We start from the raw sequence: 19,597 nt of genomic DNA on the forward strand, positions 1-19,597 counted from the left end.
GCACTCACAACAGAACACAGTTCTGACCGCAACTGACACTTGCAACGTATTGGGAACACTACGGTGGTTCCATTCATGGTCAAATTCAGTAGCACAACCTGCAAGCTTGGCTGGCATCTTCATTTTGTGGTCAAGCACGTATTTCGTGTTACTTCACTATTTTTGTCCAACCCCTGTACCTTTCACTGTCTTTGTTTTCCACATGAAACCATTGTAGCTTAATGTTTAAAAAAGCAATAAATGATTTGTATCTTGCATCCCTATCGTTGTACTCCTCTCGCGACACGTCTCAGACTCAAAGTTTCGTCTGCTGCACACCCTGTCATATTAGTCATATTTGAATAGCGTTTAACCCGTGCGCTCAGTGAAAGAAGATGAACTTTAGTGAGGCAGTTGGCATGACAGCGCTACACAGGGCACAATTTGTCGGGAGAAGTATGTGTGTGTGTGTGTGTGTGTGTGTGTGTGTGTGTGTGTGTGTGTGTGTGTGTGTGAATCGGTTGGTCGCTTCTCTCATATGTCTTTACCATGTTTGATCCCACTGTTCTACAGACATTATTCAGAATTAAAGCAAGCAGAACTTATAGGAAGTTATTTGTAAAAATGTAGTTGTGTCGACGTAAGTTGATCCCTGACAGCTCCATTATTCTGGGCATGCGAACTTTGCTAGCTTGTCTCGACCAATATCGTGAAGCGATTCTGTAAACATCTCTATGGTCCTCAGTTATTCGCTTGGAAAATGATTACTTTAAAATTTTCTTGTGAAGATTACGCTCACGCTATCACAGTCAATATATTCACATAACTTATTAGTGAAAAGGGGCACTATAAAGTCCCGATCTGATTGTGTTCAAATTTAATTCATATCCTACTATTGGGGAATGTGGCACATGCATAACACAGTACAGTCACCTTCTCTTGCTGATGTAAGATGACATCTGACGTGTGCCAGTATAGCGCAAGATAGATAGGTTGAGCAGGGCTTGTACCTCGGCCACGAAGGTCATTCCCTTGTTTTATGCCAGGGCCTGGAGTCTTCTCAGAAGTGAAGTGTACAACACTGGAATCGAGCATCAACCTTTACAGCCTTGTCTACATTTACGAGATGATCAGTGGATGTGTGAAAGAATTTGTAAATTCATGACAGAGACAAATGCAGTATTGGCTCCAAATGTAAGGACAGCATGTGAAACACCTCCTTTAACAGGTACGACTGTACAGTAAATTGCATCATGAAACTTGCTGAAGTGATAGTGCATTTCTCATTAAGGTAGGCCATGGGTGGAATTTGAGCCCACTTAGATGGGTCTTGATGTAAAAGTTTACATCTCAAATACATATAAATTAACCATGATAATATTGGATACTGAAGCCATCTGTTACCCATACAGTCGCATTTATCATACAAAGGCTCATTTGTTAATCCATCTTTACTGAAACGTCTTGGCTTCTGTTGTCATATGCTTTCAGCTACTTTAGTTTCTGCTGCTAATCAGGATACACCCTACACAAATTTTGCACTTGAGGAGTACCTTTGGCACTCCTCTCGACTTGATGCCCCAAGCTTATGTTGCTTGAGCCTTAAAGTGACACTTTGCTAAGTCAGTAATTTCTAGCAAACGGAACAGGTGGGGGTACTCTCGCAACAAAAAGATGTACAGCAAATGGAATGCACTGCTCATTTTATGACTTTAAATTCTATTGAGCCTGTGTGGAATGCTTTGGGCAGATGAACTGCAGCACGTCCACTTGCACCAATGACCATCCGGTAGTTGTCAACGTTGCTGGTGGAGGAATGGAATGATCTACCACCAGAAATGCTTACCAACCTTGTGGTCACCACAGGAGCATGTTGCAGAGTTGGCACACCATATTCCTCCATTTGTAATGTCCAGGGACCATTATGAATTTTGGTGACTTCGGTGTAATTATTGTCTTTAAATAAAAGCATCATTTCTGTTCATCTCATCATATGTTTCTTTCAGTTACTGTAGCAGTTCTTTCTATGTATGGTCCAAGTTTCATCAAGCTATATTACTTGGCAGTGACACTTCATGTGAAAGTTACTCTTTTGTACTTAAGTTTGAGTTTTCAACTCCTCCATTCAAATATTTCCCTTGGTATTCTCTGTTGGATATAAACTCCTCACAATACCAAAATTTTAAGAACACAGAAAATAGTTTAAGAGTAATCTTAAAGAGCACTGTTGCCCTCTCTTTAGTGGGCTCAGGCTGCTGACTGTTGTAAATCTGTTGTTGGAAACAATGGCATGAAATGTGTCAGGGTAGATATTCATGCCCACAGCACACTGAAGTCAGATTATGGTATTCCAAGGCAAAGGCTCATAAATACTGGGAACTGGCACAAAGTGAATTCTGGCAAAATCTACAGTAAATTGCCACACTGTTCTCTGTTCATGTCATTAAAACATCTCAAAATAAGTCTAAATAAATGGTTGGAAAATAATTCATTTTATAGTATAAAAGAATCTCATGATCTGAACATGCTGACATTAATTTGTCAGGTAAGAAATGGAGTCGGGTCATATGTATTGTTTCTGTCTTCAGTTGTTATTAGCTTGTAAGATGACAACATGACATATATCTGCATGTATCAATTTATTGAGTGTAATTATACTAATTACTGTTAATCACATGATTGACTGTTTTATTATTGATTGTATTTGGTAACTCCTTGTGTACTAATTTTGTCTGTCAGCTGTATTCACCAGGGTGTCAATTGTTTCTGTGTGCTGATGCTGAAGCCTGTCTCCTTTCATATGATCAATGGGCCATGTTGATTCTTGATTATGATACCAGAACATGGATGTGTCCTGCAGGACTGCCAGAAAGAAACTCACCATATTTCCTGGGCACAAAGAAAGAAACAGTACATTAGTAAAATGAACACTGCTAAGGAATGCAGTGTATGCAGAACACTGGGGATAGAGATGTGATTTCTTGGGCATGATTATATTTACAGATAAGAGTAAGTTCGAAATGAAAAATTCAAAAATTTCATGACATTGTTTAAATTAAATTTTGAAGAAACATTTCCTAAAGTATTATGTCCATTACCAACAGCAGGAAAAAGCAAGTGGGTCACAAAAGGAATCAAAAAATCATCTGAAACACTAAAGTACCTGAGCTCCATTAAACACAGCCAAACTAATCCTGCTTTCTCACTCTTTTATAAAAGATATAGGAAAACATATAGGAAAATATTGTTTGCAGCAAAGAGAGCTCATAACTCCAAAATAGTGCACTCTGCTGAAAACAAAAATAAGGCAGTATGGAAGATTGTGAAGCAGGAAACTGGTTCCAGGAAAATGAATCTGTCAAACTTGAAAATCAAAGAGGAAGGGACTCTAATAAAAGACCCAATATATTTGGCAAACTATATAAATGATTATTTTAGTAGCATAGGAATAAAATTACAGGAAAATTTTCTAACAGCCCCTCAGGTCAAAAAGCCAAATAATGGTGTATCACACTCAATGGTGTTATTCCCTACAACACAGGAAGAAGTCTATAAAGCAGTCAGCAAACTGAAAAACAAAAACTCAGCTGGTTTGGATGAAGTCCCCATTTTTATAATTAAGGACTGTATCAAGAGCCTACTTCCACCTTTAGTTGATATTATAAATCAATCTTTCCAGCAGGGCTACTTTCCAGACTATTTAAAATATGCGAAATTACTACCTCTCTTCAGAAAAGGTGATGCAGGAATAATTGGAAATTATAGGCCAATTTCTCTACTGTCATGCTTTGCAAAAATATTAGAAACTATTATGAAAGATAGGCTAATCAGTTATTTAAATAAGTATAACTTACTGTCTGTTGACCAGTTTGGATTTCGATCAGGGAAAAGCACAGAATCAGCAACAGCACACCTCACAAAACACATTCTAGAAGCATTAGATAAAGGGAACTACACAACAGGTATATTTCTTGATCTAACTAAAGTGTTTGATACTGTAGACCACAACATATTGTTAAATAATATAATATAATATAATATAATATAATATAATATAATTTTATATATAATGTTAAATAAGTTAGATGAACTTGGAATTAGGGGACTTGTGAAAAAGTGGTTCCAGTCATATCTAAAAAATAGAAGACAGATAACTGAAATCTCACATATTTCAAGTTGCTCAAACTATATTGTAAAGTATACTTCAGACCCAAATTATGTAAATATAGGTGTCCCACAGGGTAGTGTCCTTGGCCCAGTACTATTCCTCATTTACATAAACGACTTCCCACAGAGCATCAAGCATGGACAAACAATATTGTTTGCAGATGACTCAAATGTTCTAATCAGTGACAAATCACCAGATGCACTAAAAGAAAAAGCCGAACAAACACTAAACAGTGTACGTGAGTGGGCATCCAATAATAAACTAACACTAAATCTTAAAAAAAACAAATGCTGTTAACTTCTATGTCTGCAAAAAAACACACTTTAACAACTTTAAGTTAAACAATGAAACTATAGAATGTGTAGACTACACAAAATTTCTTGGTATGCATGTTGACAGTCAGTTAAAGTGGGAAGAACATATTAAAATACTTAGTAACAGAATCGCTACAGCATGCTATGCTCTGAGAATTCTGACTGCAGTTTGTGATACTACATGTGTCAGATCTGTATATTTTTCTTATATCCACTCTGTTATTACCTATGGAATAATATTTTGGGGAGTCAACAGTAAAAATATTCAAATAGTTTTCAAATTACAAAAAAGAGCAATTCGTATAATAACCAAGAGTGGCAGTAGGGCTCACTGCCTTGAACATTTCCAAAAGCTGGAAATCCTATCTGTCCCCTGTGAATACATTTTTCAAACTGTTATGTATGTAAAAAAAAAATATTGACTGCTATATGAAGAATTCATTAGTTCACAGCTATGAAACTAGAAACCAATTCAATCTGCATCTAGAGAGGAAAAATAAAGTTAAAACTCAGCAGAGCTTGTTGTACAATGCTGTTAAATTATATAATAAATTACCCCAAAAAATAAAAGATATTGACGCAATCGGACAGTTCAAAACAAAACTAAAATTTTTTTTATTAAATAAAAGTTATTACGCAGTAACGGACTATCTGAATTAAAACATGTAGTGTAATTAAAGTAGCCTGCATTGTAATACATGAGGAAATAATTATGATATGTAATCAAAAATTGTACAGTACTATAAGAAAATTACAAATTACACAAGGATATAAAAATAATTTAAGATACCTCAAAAATGGGTGTAAATACTAATTTTATGTGTATAATTGTAGGTATATTGTATTGTATATGATTTTGCTGACGAAATCCACACAATGTAAATTGTTACATGGATTAATAAAGAAATCAATCAATCAATCAATCAATCAATCAAATGTTGCATAATGATGGGAGAATTTTATGTTGGAGACTGCCCTTCATTCAGCATAGATAGAAGAGTGTAAAAGGCACAGAAGAGTATGGAAGTGGTGGTGTACTGGTATGGGGATGCATTTGCATATCTAGTATATATGAATAAACTTTCATAGACGAAAGTGTGGTCTGTTTGATAGAACTTAAAAAAACTGAGTACTTAAAGAACTACAAAAATTTTATACTTATAGAACTATAAGTATTTGGAATACATAAATGTTGTTGTGCCACATTTCAAACACTATGAGGCACTCACCTGTCCTCAGTGTTAACTTCACTGTGTGTGTCTTTGGGAAACTGATCAGGTGTCTGAGGAAGCACCACATATGAGTGATGTCCTTGTGAAGAAAGTACAAGGTGTTTCAAAAATGACCGGTATATTTGAAACGGTAATAAAAACTAAACGAGCAGCGATAGAAATACACCGTTTGTTGCAATATGCTTGGGACAACAGTACATTTTCAGGCAGACAAACTTTCGAAATTACAGTAGTTACAATTGTCAACAACAGATGGCGCTGCGGTCTGGGAAACTCTATAGTATGATATTTTCCACATATCCACCATGCGTAGCAATAATATGGCGTAGTCTCTGAATGAAATTACCCGAAACCTTTGACAACGTGTCTGGCGGAATGGCTTCACATGCAGATGAGATGTACTGCTTCAGCTGTTCAATTGTTTCTGGAGTCTGGCGGTGCACCTGGTCTTTCAAGTGTCCCCACAGAAAGAAGTCACAGGGATTCATGTCTGGCGAATAGGGAGGCCAATCCACGCCGCCTCCTGTATGTTTAGGATAGCCCAAAGCAATCACACGATCATCGAAATATTCATTCAGGAAATTAAAGACGTCGGCCGTGCGATGTGGCCGGGCACCATCTTGCATAAACCACGAGGTGTTCGCAGTGTCGTCTAAGGCAGTTTGTACCACCACAAATTCACGAAGAATGTCCAGATAGCGTGATGCAGTAATCGTTTCGGATCTGAAAAATGGGCCAATGATTCCTTTGGAAGAAATGACGGCCCAGACCAGTACTTTTTGAGGATGCAGGGACGATGGGACTGCAACATGGGGCTTTTCGGTTCCCCATATGTGCCAGTTCTGTTTATTGACGAAGCCGTCCAGGTAAAAATAAGCTTCGTCAGTAAACCAAATGCTGCCCACATGCATATCGCCGTCATCAATCCTTTGCACTATATCGTTAGCGAATGTCTCTCGTGCAGCAATGGTAGCGGCGCTGAGGGGTTGCCGCGTTTGAATTTTGTATGGATAGAGGTGTAAACTCTGGCGCATGAGACGATACGTGGACGTTGGCGTCATTTGGACCGCAGCTGCAACATGACGAACGGAAACCCGAGGCCGCTGTTGGATCACCTGCTGCACTAGCTGCGCGTTGCCCTCTGTGGTTGCCATACGCGGTCGCCCTACCTTTCCAGCACGTTCATCCATCACGTTCCCAGTCCGTTGAAATTTTTCAAACAGATCCTTTATTGCATCGCTTTTCGGTCCTTTGGTTACATTAAACCTCCGTTGAAAACTTCGTCTTGTTGCAACAATGCTGTGTTCTAGGCGGTGGAATTCCAACACCAGAAAAATCCTCTGTTCTAAGGAATAAACCATGTTGTCTACAGCACACTTGCACGTTGTGAACAGCACACGCTTACAGCAGAAAGACGACGTACAGAATGGCGCACCCACAGACTGCGTTGTCTTCTATATCTTTCACATCACTTGCAGCGCCATCTGTTGTTGAAAATTGTAACTACTGTAATTTCGAAAGTTTGTCTGCCTGAAAATGTACTGTTGTCCCAAGCATATTGCAACAAACGGTGTATTTCTATCACTGCTCGTTTAGTTTTTATTGCTGTTTCAAATATACCGGTCATTTTTGAAACACCCTGTACTTTTTCATGCATGAATGAATATTTTTCACACACATGACACAAACTCTTGCTATACTCCAAGCAAAATGGGGTAAGATAAAATGTATTTGTATGATATCAGCAGAAAAAGTGTTAAATGGTGTATTCTGAGACCTCTGTCAAATCGATTGGGTACTTAGGTCCAGAGAAAGAAAGAAAGAGAGAGAGATAGAGAGAGAGAGAGAGAGCGAGAGAGAGAGAGAGAGAGAGAGAGAGAGAGAGAACATCAGTGTGCGTGCGTGTGCGGGCTATGTTTTATGTAAATAGTGATATGTTATTTTGTGTTACACTTCAGCATTCTGCACAACATCGTAGCAGTTCATGATTACTTGACAGACCAGCTTGAAAGTGAAAGGCTCTTTTAAATGACTGTAACTATATTCATTTCTTTTTAATTTGTTACAGGAGTTCCTCCTGGCCATAGATGTCACATCTTCTGGCACACCAGAGGAAAAATTGAAGTGGGCGTTTAGGATGTATGATGTTGATGGCAACGGTGTAATAGACATTCAAGAAATGACCAAAATAGTGCAGGTAAGCATTCTGTAGTGACTGTTTATGTATTCTTTTTAAAATATAATGAACTAAGAACAGTGTCATTCTGCAAGCCAGAATGCGCTAACTGGATGTTGTCATCCCGGAATGGTACGTTCTCCTAGAACCAGGTCTGCTGATACCTAATACTGGTGTGTTTTTTGTATGTTCATGTAATCATAATTATCCAAGAAAAGAGGCAAATTCCGATTACCTTCATGCTAGTCTGAACAGTATTAGGTATTTCTTAGCCTCTTAAATTTTCCTTTAATGAATTACAACTATGATGTGACACTTAAATTTGTCAGGTATGTGGCTAGTGTATTACTGGCTACGAGTATGGTAAATATCATGAGAATAGTTGACCCAACTGCACATGAGTCTTCGTCCAGCCAATATATTCTAAGAGTCTAGTTTGTCTTACAGTCATACAATACATTTTGTCCAACTGCATCAGATTATTCATTTTGTGTTTTTACAACAGAGGATATCCGTAAGAGGAAGCAACATTTATATCTTGAATATACATGGGTTGTATAATGTTATGGCATGTTATTTCAGTGAGAACACGTTAGATGGAATCTGTAGCTTGATTTCCCAGAATATAGATCGTGCCAAACTTTGAGAAATGTAGTATCTGACAAGGAGACCAGAATATCTCCGTCATGTCTGTGGAATCATATAATGGGTGTTACGTATTTCATATGTGTTATGTTTGTTTATTTTGAGCTTCAACTGCCACTCCCTGCACTAAATGTCAACCTTCTGCAGATCTTCGTGCATTTCTCTACAATTTTCTCGCATGGTAACTTCACTGTACCCAGCAGCATCATCTGCAAAAAGCCTCATGGAAATTCTGATGTTGTTTTATATAACTCTACCTATAACACTCACTCAGTGTTACCAAAAGCCACTCTTGCTCCCGAAGACTTCTCTCCATCCAGAATGACATGCTGTGTGTTCAATTTGCTATAAACCCTTCAGTCCAGTCACACAGCTAGTTTGATATTGTGTTCGTTTGTGTATTTTGTACATTATGCAGCAGTGTGAAAATGTGTCGGATGCCATATGTAAGTTGAAGAACATAGTATCTATCAGGGCGCTGGTATCTGGCACCTTCTGGGTCTCGGGTACAAACAGAACAAGCTAGGTTTTACGTGATTGCTGTTTTTGGAACGTATGTTGATGCCAATAGAGTAGAAATATAAAATCAGTTCATAGACTAAAAGTGACTTGTTCACATACTATGAATACATAAAACATAGCTACACAATAGCACATACATTATATTGTAAAACAGTGCAGTGAAAGTAATAAAAAGAACATCACAAAAAGTGGCTTATTCACCATGATGTTTTCTATTGTCTTGTATTAAAATACGGGCACAAATAGAAACTTAATAGTACAGGTTATGCAATATTAGCTTAGAGTGTTTGCAGAATATAGAAATAATTAATGAAATGGAGTTTTCATGTAGGATGTCATAAAATTAACTTAATAACTTTTCTCACTATTTCTGCTAGCAGGTGAGTGATACACTGAACAGACTTCCTTTAATTGTGCTAATTGTGCAGAAGCATTGTTCTGTTAAGTAAACTGGGTTATCAAACAGATATTGCTTTAAACTATTTCTTCACAAAAATATGTTACCTTTTGAGCATTTAACAAAGTTAGCAATGTGTTGAAGTTTTTAGGACCGGCATTCTTTACCCAATTTGTGTAGATACCAAATGCTTCAATGCTTGTAGTGCCATGACGTGAGCAGTTTGTATCACATTGTGTTTTGTTATTAAGGATAAATCACATCAGGGACATGTAATGCTATGTTGTTGTTATTATCCTTACTTATTTGAAGAGATTATAGCATGGTGCTCAGTAATATATCCCACACGTTACCATAACTCCTCCTCTTTGTTCCTTGAAGGTTTTTTTACGCTGGCATTTGCCCCAGAAGATCATGCCATAACACACTATGGAGTGAAAATATCCTAAGCACACTAACTTACGTGTTCTTCTGTCATCAAGGCAGACAGACATCTGTTTGAATGCCACAGAATTTTGAAGAGTACACTTCATTATGACCTGGTCATTATTTGCAATAACTGTTATGTCTGGGTTCTTGTGCTTGTGTGGATGTGGTTAAAATTAGTCCTCCTCAAATTTTTGGACTGAGAGATGTTTGTGACCAGATCATAACAACTCCCTTGAGGCTGTCACTAATCAAACTATAATTTAACAGCATAGACGTTATCCGCAACAATGTTTGTGCCACCAGCAACGATTGTAAGTTTACCATTTTTGCTGACGGGTAGAGGCAGATTATTTACATATACGAGAAACAGAAAGGGCCGACCCACAGAACCTTGTGAAACTCCATGCTTTATTGTGCCCTAATTGGAGGTCACCATATCTTCTGATGTGCCATTTGAGACATCTGTGTCTTCCAGCATCTATGTTCTAAGATATGATGAATATCAGTTACCTACAGTTCATGTGAGTCCTTAATGACATTCCTACTCTTAAAGTATATTTTGTTCTACACAATAAAAAGCCTTTACAAGATAACATAAGGCACCAGTTGGAAACTGCTTACTGGGTAGGGGCCCCGACACATCACACAATAAATGAAAAGATTACATGTCTGCTGTTAATGATGTTCAGGTTTTCAAAGTTTACTAGTATCCAGCTACGCATTTCAGTGCATTTCATGAACTTTAGAAAATGATGTTATGAGCAAGATGGGATTATAATTTGAGACACTTATAGCATCTCAGGTGTTTTTTAAAAAAAGAGTTCTAACGATAGCATATTTCACTACTGGAACCACTCCTTGTTTCAGGGAGATGAATATATGATCGAAAACTTTGCATACGTCATCACAGCAGGGCTTCAACTCTTTATTTGGAAAAAAAATTATGAGTGACAGTAGAGATTTTACTTTTTCCACGAGTTTTTCCCCAACACCTACAAGGAACACACTTATTGAGTCACATGTTTCAGGGAATTTACATTTTGAAATATCTGCAGCTTTGTCAGCAGAAACATTGCAGCATATTTGCACAGTGAGAGTTGAAAAGTGTTAGTTTAAAATTTCAGCTACTTCTGTGCTGTCAGTTACTTCCACATTGCTAATATTTAAAACAGTTTTATTTTCACTTTGGTGGAGGGTATAGTTTCAGTTCCTCTTTTTATTCCAGATCTTTCTGATTTTGTTACTTGACTTAGCAATTTCAGATCCAGTGCACACACCCTTGATTTTCTTTTAGACATTGGCTAAATTTTACAATATAGTTTATAATGGCTTAATTGTGAAGAATTCATAGAACATTTTCGTGCTTTCAAGTATTGCCCCTGTGTCTTAAAAGATGCTCTTATGACCTTATAAATCCAGATTTTTTAAATATTCTTCATAAGACATTATGTATTTCTCTTTAGAAAGTAAGCTTCTGAAAATTGTTGCTGCCTCATTTGTGAATAAAATATATTTTTAGTTAGTGTCTTTTATACAATACACAGTCCTGCAGTTAATTTCCTTTAGGCATTAATTTTTCTTGTAGTTTTCCTCCAGGGCCTAATGCCACTTTGAAAACTGTTAAGTAAGTTTTTGTATATCATGCTCAGATACACCATTTATAACCTTTTAAACCATTATATTTTTTACTTTCCCCTGATTCAGAAATATGTTGTCAATTAATGTGGTGGAAGAAATTGTGGTTCTGGTAGGGAGACATACTGTGGGACACAGTTAAAAGTGTGTACAAAATGATCAAACTTATTGTTACCAGAATACCTGCATGAAAGTCCTCAACTACTATCAGATCCTTTTCTTCTAAATAAAACACAGCAAGACACGTTGCAAGTGAAAACTGTCACAAGATGTGCTTTATTTTGCTGCCATTTCCAATTTGGAAGTTGTCTCTGGAAACTTAAAAACAAACTTAAATGAAGCTCCACACACAATTTTTTGACATTTGTTGCAGTGAGCAACAAATATTTTTTTTATATAAAGGGATGATTAATTCATGGTATTGAAATATAATTACTTGTGTTGTTTATATATTTGTGCATCTGTTCTTACATTTTATTCTGTGCAGCCTGTCATTAGGATGAAATCTGAAGAAAGTGAAGTGAAATGAACAGAAGTGGGCAACATAAGTTATTTAGACAAATTTTGTTAAGAATAAACAGAATTTAACATCACATCACAACTTGCAGGAAACACATAAACAGAGGAGTTGTGATGTAATGATGTATTTATTGTTAGTGCAGTTTACAAAAATAACACATGATGTCTCCTTATGTTAATTTCACAACCTTCAGATTTATTCCTAGTGATGTGTTGTATGGATAAAATGTAAGAACAAGTGCAAAAAATAAACAAACAAACCAATTAATTTTGGAGGTTATATGGAAAGTAAGGTCTGATTTCTTAAAAAAGATAAACTGTCACAGATTTTTCCAAAAAAACTGTTTTTATTTACTTTCTTACATGTTTCTCTATTTTCTACATAGTTTCCATATTTTCTTGAACATTTGTCATAAGGTTCTACTAGATTTTGTCTCTCTGTCATAGACATCTGTCACCTGTGAGGATAACAAGCCTTTAACAGCTTCGTTCACCTCATCATCTGTTGCGAAGCACAAGCCTCTTGGAAACTCATTTAGGTAACGGAACGAGTGAAATTTGTTCAGTGCTGGTTTTGGTTCATCGTTGACATTTTCTCATCCATCCTCAGAAGCTCTCACCCACTTACACACTCCGCTGTTGCTGTTTGCATTGAGGTCATACACTTCACTTATCTGTTGATGAATTTCCACTGCTGCAGTGATCCTCGCTGTGAAAAACTGAATCACTGACCATATTTCACAGTTGGTGGGCTGATAAGTTGTTTTCCATATTTTGAGCTGGCACTGAAAACAGCACACTATGACAGTATCATTACAAATGGTGTTGTCTGACAAGCAAGGCATGCCAGGATTTGGTGCACATGTGTGTTTCAGTGAGTACACTGCATTTGATTAGCTGTGGCAATTCGGATCTTACTTTCTGAATTACCCTCATATATTGCAACACGATGAATTAATCATCAGTAAAGAATAAAATGTGTGTTACACTTGACTTGTAATATTGTACAACTGTCACACTAATACAGCTGTGGACAAAAGAAACAAGTAATATGTGATGTTACCTCAGGTGCAGCAAAGTATATTTTTATCTAAAGACAAAAAATCTTATGTGAATTGGCCTGAGAAAGTATTGACACCCTCCATCGACTCCCATATCCATGAGGGCTTGCATATATTTGAAAAACACATAGTTACATTTCCTCGAAGTGAACAGCTGTATGCAATTTCACCATATTAAGAGTTTTTTTAGCACAGAACTTGACAGAAATATGTGAGTTAAAATGTACAGAATGTGGAACAGTCATTGACTTTTTGAATCTGATAGCATGTAGTTTCCAGAATGGAACTACATGTCACCTAATTATTCAGGTATTTCAGATACGACTGCAACTTCTGATGTTATCAGAACAACTGGATATGCTTTGCAAAGACAGAACAAATAAATTGACAATTTAACTGTTAATATTTAGTCATCATTACTGGTGTCCTTCAGCAACCAGTAACTATGAACTACTGATTTCATGAGCTTAGGCTCCCAGAATTTGTTCAGAAATAGATTACACAACTCTTTCATTTAATGTTTTGTCATATAGAGGCTTTTCTTTGAACTGATGTTTTCCAACAGTGATTTGTCAGTTCTAGACTTTGAAGCCCCTGCCAAGAGCAAAGCATTGTTCTTTATTTTAACCTTCCACTTACACAATTTTAGTACTGTTGTGCCTTCATCGGAAACTTTTATTTTTTAATACTACATTTAGTTGTGTGCGCTGGCAGCCTAACTCAGTACAGTCATACTTAATCCTGTAGTATATCACTTGGGACATCTCTTTATCCAGATAATTACAAATTTTCATTTACATATATCTCTTTTAGCCCTGTGTGACATAATTATAATATTTACTTTAGTATTCAGATAGTGGGGGAGACAAATGTACACAAATCAGAAAAAGTTTTGCATTGCCCCAATATGTTATCCAAGTGTGTTGCTATCAAAACTTCTCCTGTATCAATCCGAAGATCACCTCCAACATTGTTTACTAGCATAGACAAAGCCACTATAAGTGCCACCTATGAGTAGAACGCCTTGTTCAAATGGATTGCAGCATTTCAGTTGAAAATATAGCACCAGTAGGATGCGTTAGAGACATCTGCGAAACAATAGAGTGAAGATCCATAATGATATGAAGAACAATCATGACAAATGATTGGGACCATATCATAACATTTCACACCCACACCTGGGGTGTTACAAGTGTCTCACATTATCAGCCCACCTTGATCATAACATCATTTTCTAAAGTTACTGAAATGCATAGCTGGATACTGATACACCTTGGAAACCTGAATGGTGTTAACAGCATCGCATTATGCACAGAAGGCTTGTCAACCAGGAAAGTTGCTCAGTGTGTGGACCACAGTCAAAGTGATAGTGTGCAGATTTGGTTCTGATAGTCGTGTAGTGTTGAGGTCTTCCACTGTACAGACTGTTCACTTTCAACAGCTGCACAAAATTATTGATATCTATGACTTTTGAGTCAAAGGAAACATGGGCTGAGTGCTCCAGAACTGAATTCGGCATTCGAAGAGGCTACAGGATATTGTAAGTCCCATCTAACTGTTACAAGATGATTGCTTGATGAAATCTCCATTCCTGGTGACCATGGTGAGCACCACATCACACCAAAACATCGTGGACTCCATTACAGATGAGCAAGGAATCAGGAAGAGTGGGTGCTCCAGGATTGGTGGTGTGTGCTGTTTACAGACGTTCGGAGGCAGTTGGTAACATCCGATGTTGTATAGTGGAACCATACAGCCGACATTTTGAAAAACAATTTTATCTTGATGGATGCTAACTCTCGTGCTCTTGGTGCTGTTCTCATGAAGATGTTCTTTCAGCATACTACGATCACTGGAATGGAGTGGCCTGCCTGTTCTCTGGACATGAATGCAATCAAACATATATGGGATTAGTTGAAATGAGCTGTTTGGCCATGTATGGTCGCTTGCAAAGTTTGGATGTAGATGCAGATGTAGATATAGAAGGTAGCATGAACATCTGGGTTCCATCTGTGATCATTTACACTGATGGCACAGTGAATTGAGCATGGGCAGAGCTGGACAACTTGGACAGAAAAACTGGAAAGTTTATGATGAGTCATCATCCACTACAACTCTGCAATGATGAGGACAGGCTGTAAGTAATGCAACCTTCTAAATCTACATATATACTCCACAAGCCTCCATGTGGGAGTCTAGTGGAGTGCACCATGTGCTACTACTAGTCATTTCCTTTCGTATTCCACCAACAGATAGAACAAGCAAAAACAAACTGTCTATATGCCTCCATACGAGCTCTAATTCCCTGATCCTTATGCGAAATATACAGTGGTGGCACTAGAATCATTCAACAGTCAGTGTCAAGTGCCAGTTCTCTAAATTTTCTCAGTAGGGCTCCTCAAATAGAAAATCACCTTCCCTGCAGGGATTCTGACTTCCCAAAGCATCTCCGTAATACTTGTGTGTTGTTTGAACCTACCAATAACAAATCTAGGAACCTATCTCTGAACTGGTTTGATATCTTCTTTTAATCTGACCTGGTAGGGGTTGCAAACATTTGAGCAATATCTAACAATGGGTTGCACTAGTGTTCTGTATGTTTCATTTAGAGACGAGTTACTTTTCCCTAGAATTCTCCCATTAAACCGAAGCTGGCCATTCACCTTCCCTACTACTTACCTTACAGTCTTGTCCCATTTCATGTCACTTTGCAGTGTCACACGTAGATATTTAATCAGTGTGGCTTTGTCAAGCAGTTCAGTACTAATGCTGTATTTGAAAATTACAGTATTGTTTTTCTTACACATCTGCATTAACTTACATTTTTCTGTTGTTGTTGTTGTTGTTGTGGTCTTCAGTCCTGAGACTGGTTTGCTGCAGCTCTCCATGCTACTCTATCCTGTGCTAGCTTCTTCATCTCCCAGTACGTACGTCCTTCTGAATCTGCTTTGTGTATTCATCTCTTAGTCTCCCTCTACGATTTTTACCCTCCACGCTGCCCTCCAGTACTAAATTGGTGATCCCTTGATGCCTCAGAAAATGTCCTACCAACCGATCCCTTCTTCTAATCAAGTTGTGCCACGAACTCCTCTTCTCCACAATCCTATTCAATACCTCCTCATTAGTTATGTGATCTACCAATCTAATCTTCAGCATTCTTCTGTAGCACCACATTTCGAAAACTATTCTCTTCTTGTCCAAACAATTTATTGTCCATGTTTCACTTCCATACATGGCTACACTCCATACTAATACTTTCAGAAATGACTTCCTGACACTTAAACCTATACTTCTCTTCTTCAGAAACGCTTTCCTTGCCATTGCCAGTCTACATTTTATATCCTCTCTACTTCGACCATCATCAGTTATTTTGCTCCCCAAATAGCAAAACTCCTTTACTACTTTAAGTGTCTCATATCCTAATCTAATTCCTCAGCATCACCCGACTTAATTCGACTACATTCCATTATCCTCGTTTTGCTTTTGTTGATGTTCATCTTATATCCTCCCTTCAAGACACCGTCCATTCCGTTCAACTGCTCTTCCAAGTCCTTTGCTGTTTCTGACAGAATTACAATGTCATCGGCGAACCTCAAAGTTTTTATTTCTTCTCCATGGATTTTAATACCTACTCCGAATTTTTCTTTTGTTTCCTTTACTGCTTGCTCAATATACAGATTGTATAACATCAGGGAGAGGCTACAACCCTGTCTCAATCCCTTCCCAACCCCTGCTTCCCTTTCATGCCCCTTGACTCTTATAACTACCATCTGGTTTCTGTACAACTTGTAAATAGCCTTTCGCTCCCTGTATTTTACCCCTGCCACCTTCAGAATTTGAAAGAGAGTATTCCTGTCAACATTGTCAAAAGCTTTCTCCAAGTCTACAAATGCTAGAAACATAGGTTTGCCTTTTCTTAATCTAGGCTCTAAGATAAGTCATAGGGTCAGTATTGTCACATGTTCCCACATTTCTATGGAATCCAAACTGATCTTCCCCGAGGTCAGCTTCTACCAGTTTTTCCATTCATCTGTAAAGAATTCGCGTTAGTATTTTGCAGCCATGACTTATTAAACTGATAGTTCGGCATTTTTCACATCTGTCAACGCCTGCTTTCTGTGGGATTGGAATTATTGTATTCTTCTTGAAGTTTGGGGGTATTTTGCCTGTCTCATACATTTTGCTCACCAGATGGTAGAGTTTTGTCAGAACTGGCTCTCCCAAGGCTGTCAGTTGTTCTAATGGAATGTTATCTACTCCCGGGGCCTTTTTTCGACTTAGGTCTTTCAGTGCTCTATCAAACTCTTCATGCAGTATCATATCTCCCATTTCATCTTCCTCTACATCCTCTTCCCTTTCTATAACATTGCCCTCAAGTACGTTGCCCTTGTATAGACCCTCTGTATACTCCTTCCACCTTTCTGCTTTCTGTTCTTTGCTTAGAACTGGGTTTCCATCTGAGTACATTTTTCTATATTTAGAATAAGCTGCCATTCATCACACCAAACAGATATAAGTCTAAGTCACTCTGTATCCTCCTACAGACAATCAGTGGTGACACTTTCCCATACATTACAGCATCTACAGCAACTACATTACAGCATCTTCAGCAACATATGCTAATTGGTGCTTACCCTATCCATCAGATCATTTATGTATATGTAGAACAAGAGCAGTCCTATCACATTACCCAGGGACATTCCTGACGATACCCTTATGTCTGATGAACACTCACCGTCCAGGAAAATCTGCTGAGTTCTGTTACTTAAGAACTCTTCAAGCAACTTGCACATCTGAGAGCCTATTACACATGGTCAGACCCTTGTTAAGTGTGCAGTGGGGCAGTGTGTCATATGCTTTCTGGAAATGTAGGCATATGGATTCTTGACAGTTGACATTCATCCATGGTTTGTAGGATATTGTGCAAGGAAAGAACAAGCTGAGTTTCACACAAAAAAAGGCTATTAAATCCATGCTTATTTTTTGACAGAAGCTTCCCTGTCTCAAGGAAATTTATTATATTTGAACTTATAATATGCTTAAGGATTCAGCAGCAAACCAGTCTAAAGGATATTGGTCTGTAATTTTGTGATTCTGTTCTTTTACCCCTTTATAAATAGGAGTCACTTCTGCTTTTTTCCAGTAATTTGGCACTTTGCACATGGCGAGAGAGTCACAATCAATGCAAGTTAAATAAGGAACCAGTGCCAAAGGGAACTCTGTGTGAAACCTAATTGGGATTCTGTGTTGACCTGGTGAATTATTTTTTTGTGTTGTTTCTCAATGCCAGGGATGCCTACTTCTACATTGTCCGTACTGGAGTCTGCACAGTGGTCAAATGATAGTTAGTGTGTACAGTCCTCCTGCATGAATGATATTTTAAATGTTAAATTTTAAACTTCAGCTTCCATTTTCCTGTCTTCTATTGCCACAGCAGACTGGTTAATGAGTGACTGAATAGAATCCTTCAGTCAACTTGGATATTTTACAAATAACCAGAATTTTCTCACGTTCCTCACATGGTCTGCCATTAAAGTAAAACAGTGAAAGTTTTTTATGCTTTTTGCATCAGTATTTTTGTAGATGCATCAGTTTCTTTGAATTTTTGCCTGTCAGCGTGTCCTGATTTCTTTCTAACCCAGAGTGCTTCCTCAGCACTTTCCGACTTTTGCCATTAAACCATAGCAGGTCTTTTCCACTCTTAATACACTTACTTGGCACGTACTTCTCCAGAGAGTGATTTACAGTTAGTTTAAACTTTTTGCATAATTGCTCTATGCCCATCATATTGGAACTAAATGATGTCCATTCATTGTCTAATCGGGATGATAACAGTAGCTTACCTACACTTTTCAGCATAAAAACTCTTCTAGCCTTTTACAGATCTATTAACTTCAGGAACCATTATCACTCAGTCATGATTACTAACACTTGTCTCTGTACTGGTGCTGTCGATAAGGCAAGCCTGTTTGTAACTACCAGGTCTTACGTTTTCCCCTGGCTGTGGGTTATTGAATTAGCTGTTCAAGACTGTTTTTGGTAAATGTGTTCAGAACTACTTCACAAGAATGTCTGTCCAACCCACCAGCAGTGAATCCAGAGATGTCTCAATTTATACTCTGTGGTTTAAAGTCACCTCAAACTGGCATTCCATGATTGGGGTACTTTCTTTGACTGATTCTGCATTTGTTATGGCAGGATTCGGTGGCTGATACCTTTCAGTATATTTTTCAAGTATTCTTCGGTTTCTGGATGTGTTCTGTGCTGACCACATTTTTGTCTTGGTGATGATATATATTTGATCAAATGGCAGGAAATAAATCTGACCTCTTTGAGGATGTCCACATCAAAACTGGTATCAGTTACCATTATTCGGCTGTGACAACTGTGAGTGCCAAAGTGCAAAGGACAATTAACTCAAGGAAAAAATGTGTATATTGAGTAAACTACATAAAAAAAGCAGTAGTGTCAAATCTCAGTGAGGAACTTGAAACTCTTATAACAGGGCAGGAGCATGTAG

General features: G+C 37.8%; 1 protein-coding gene across 2 annotated transcripts in view; it reads left to right on the forward strand.

Moving 5' to 3' along the window:
- LOC124709385 (neuronal calcium sensor 2) overlaps window positions 1–19,597 on the forward strand; it is a 672,737-nt gene that overhangs the window by 641,093 nt on the left and 12,047 nt on the right. For both annotated transcript variants that reach the window (XM_047240834.1, XM_047240835.1), the window contains one exon: window positions 7,762–7,890. In XM_047240834.1, coding sequence (XP_047096790.1) covers window positions 7,762–7,890 — 129 coding nt within the window. The remainder of the gene's footprint in view (window positions 1–7,761; window positions 7,891–19,597) is intronic.

This window comes from Schistocerca piceifrons, chromosome 1 (genome assembly GCF_021461385.2).
Source record: "Schistocerca piceifrons isolate TAMUIC-IGC-003096 chromosome 1, iqSchPice1.1, whole genome shotgun sequence".
Lineage (NCBI taxonomy): Eukaryota > Metazoa > Arthropoda > Insecta > Orthoptera > Acrididae > Schistocerca > Schistocerca piceifrons.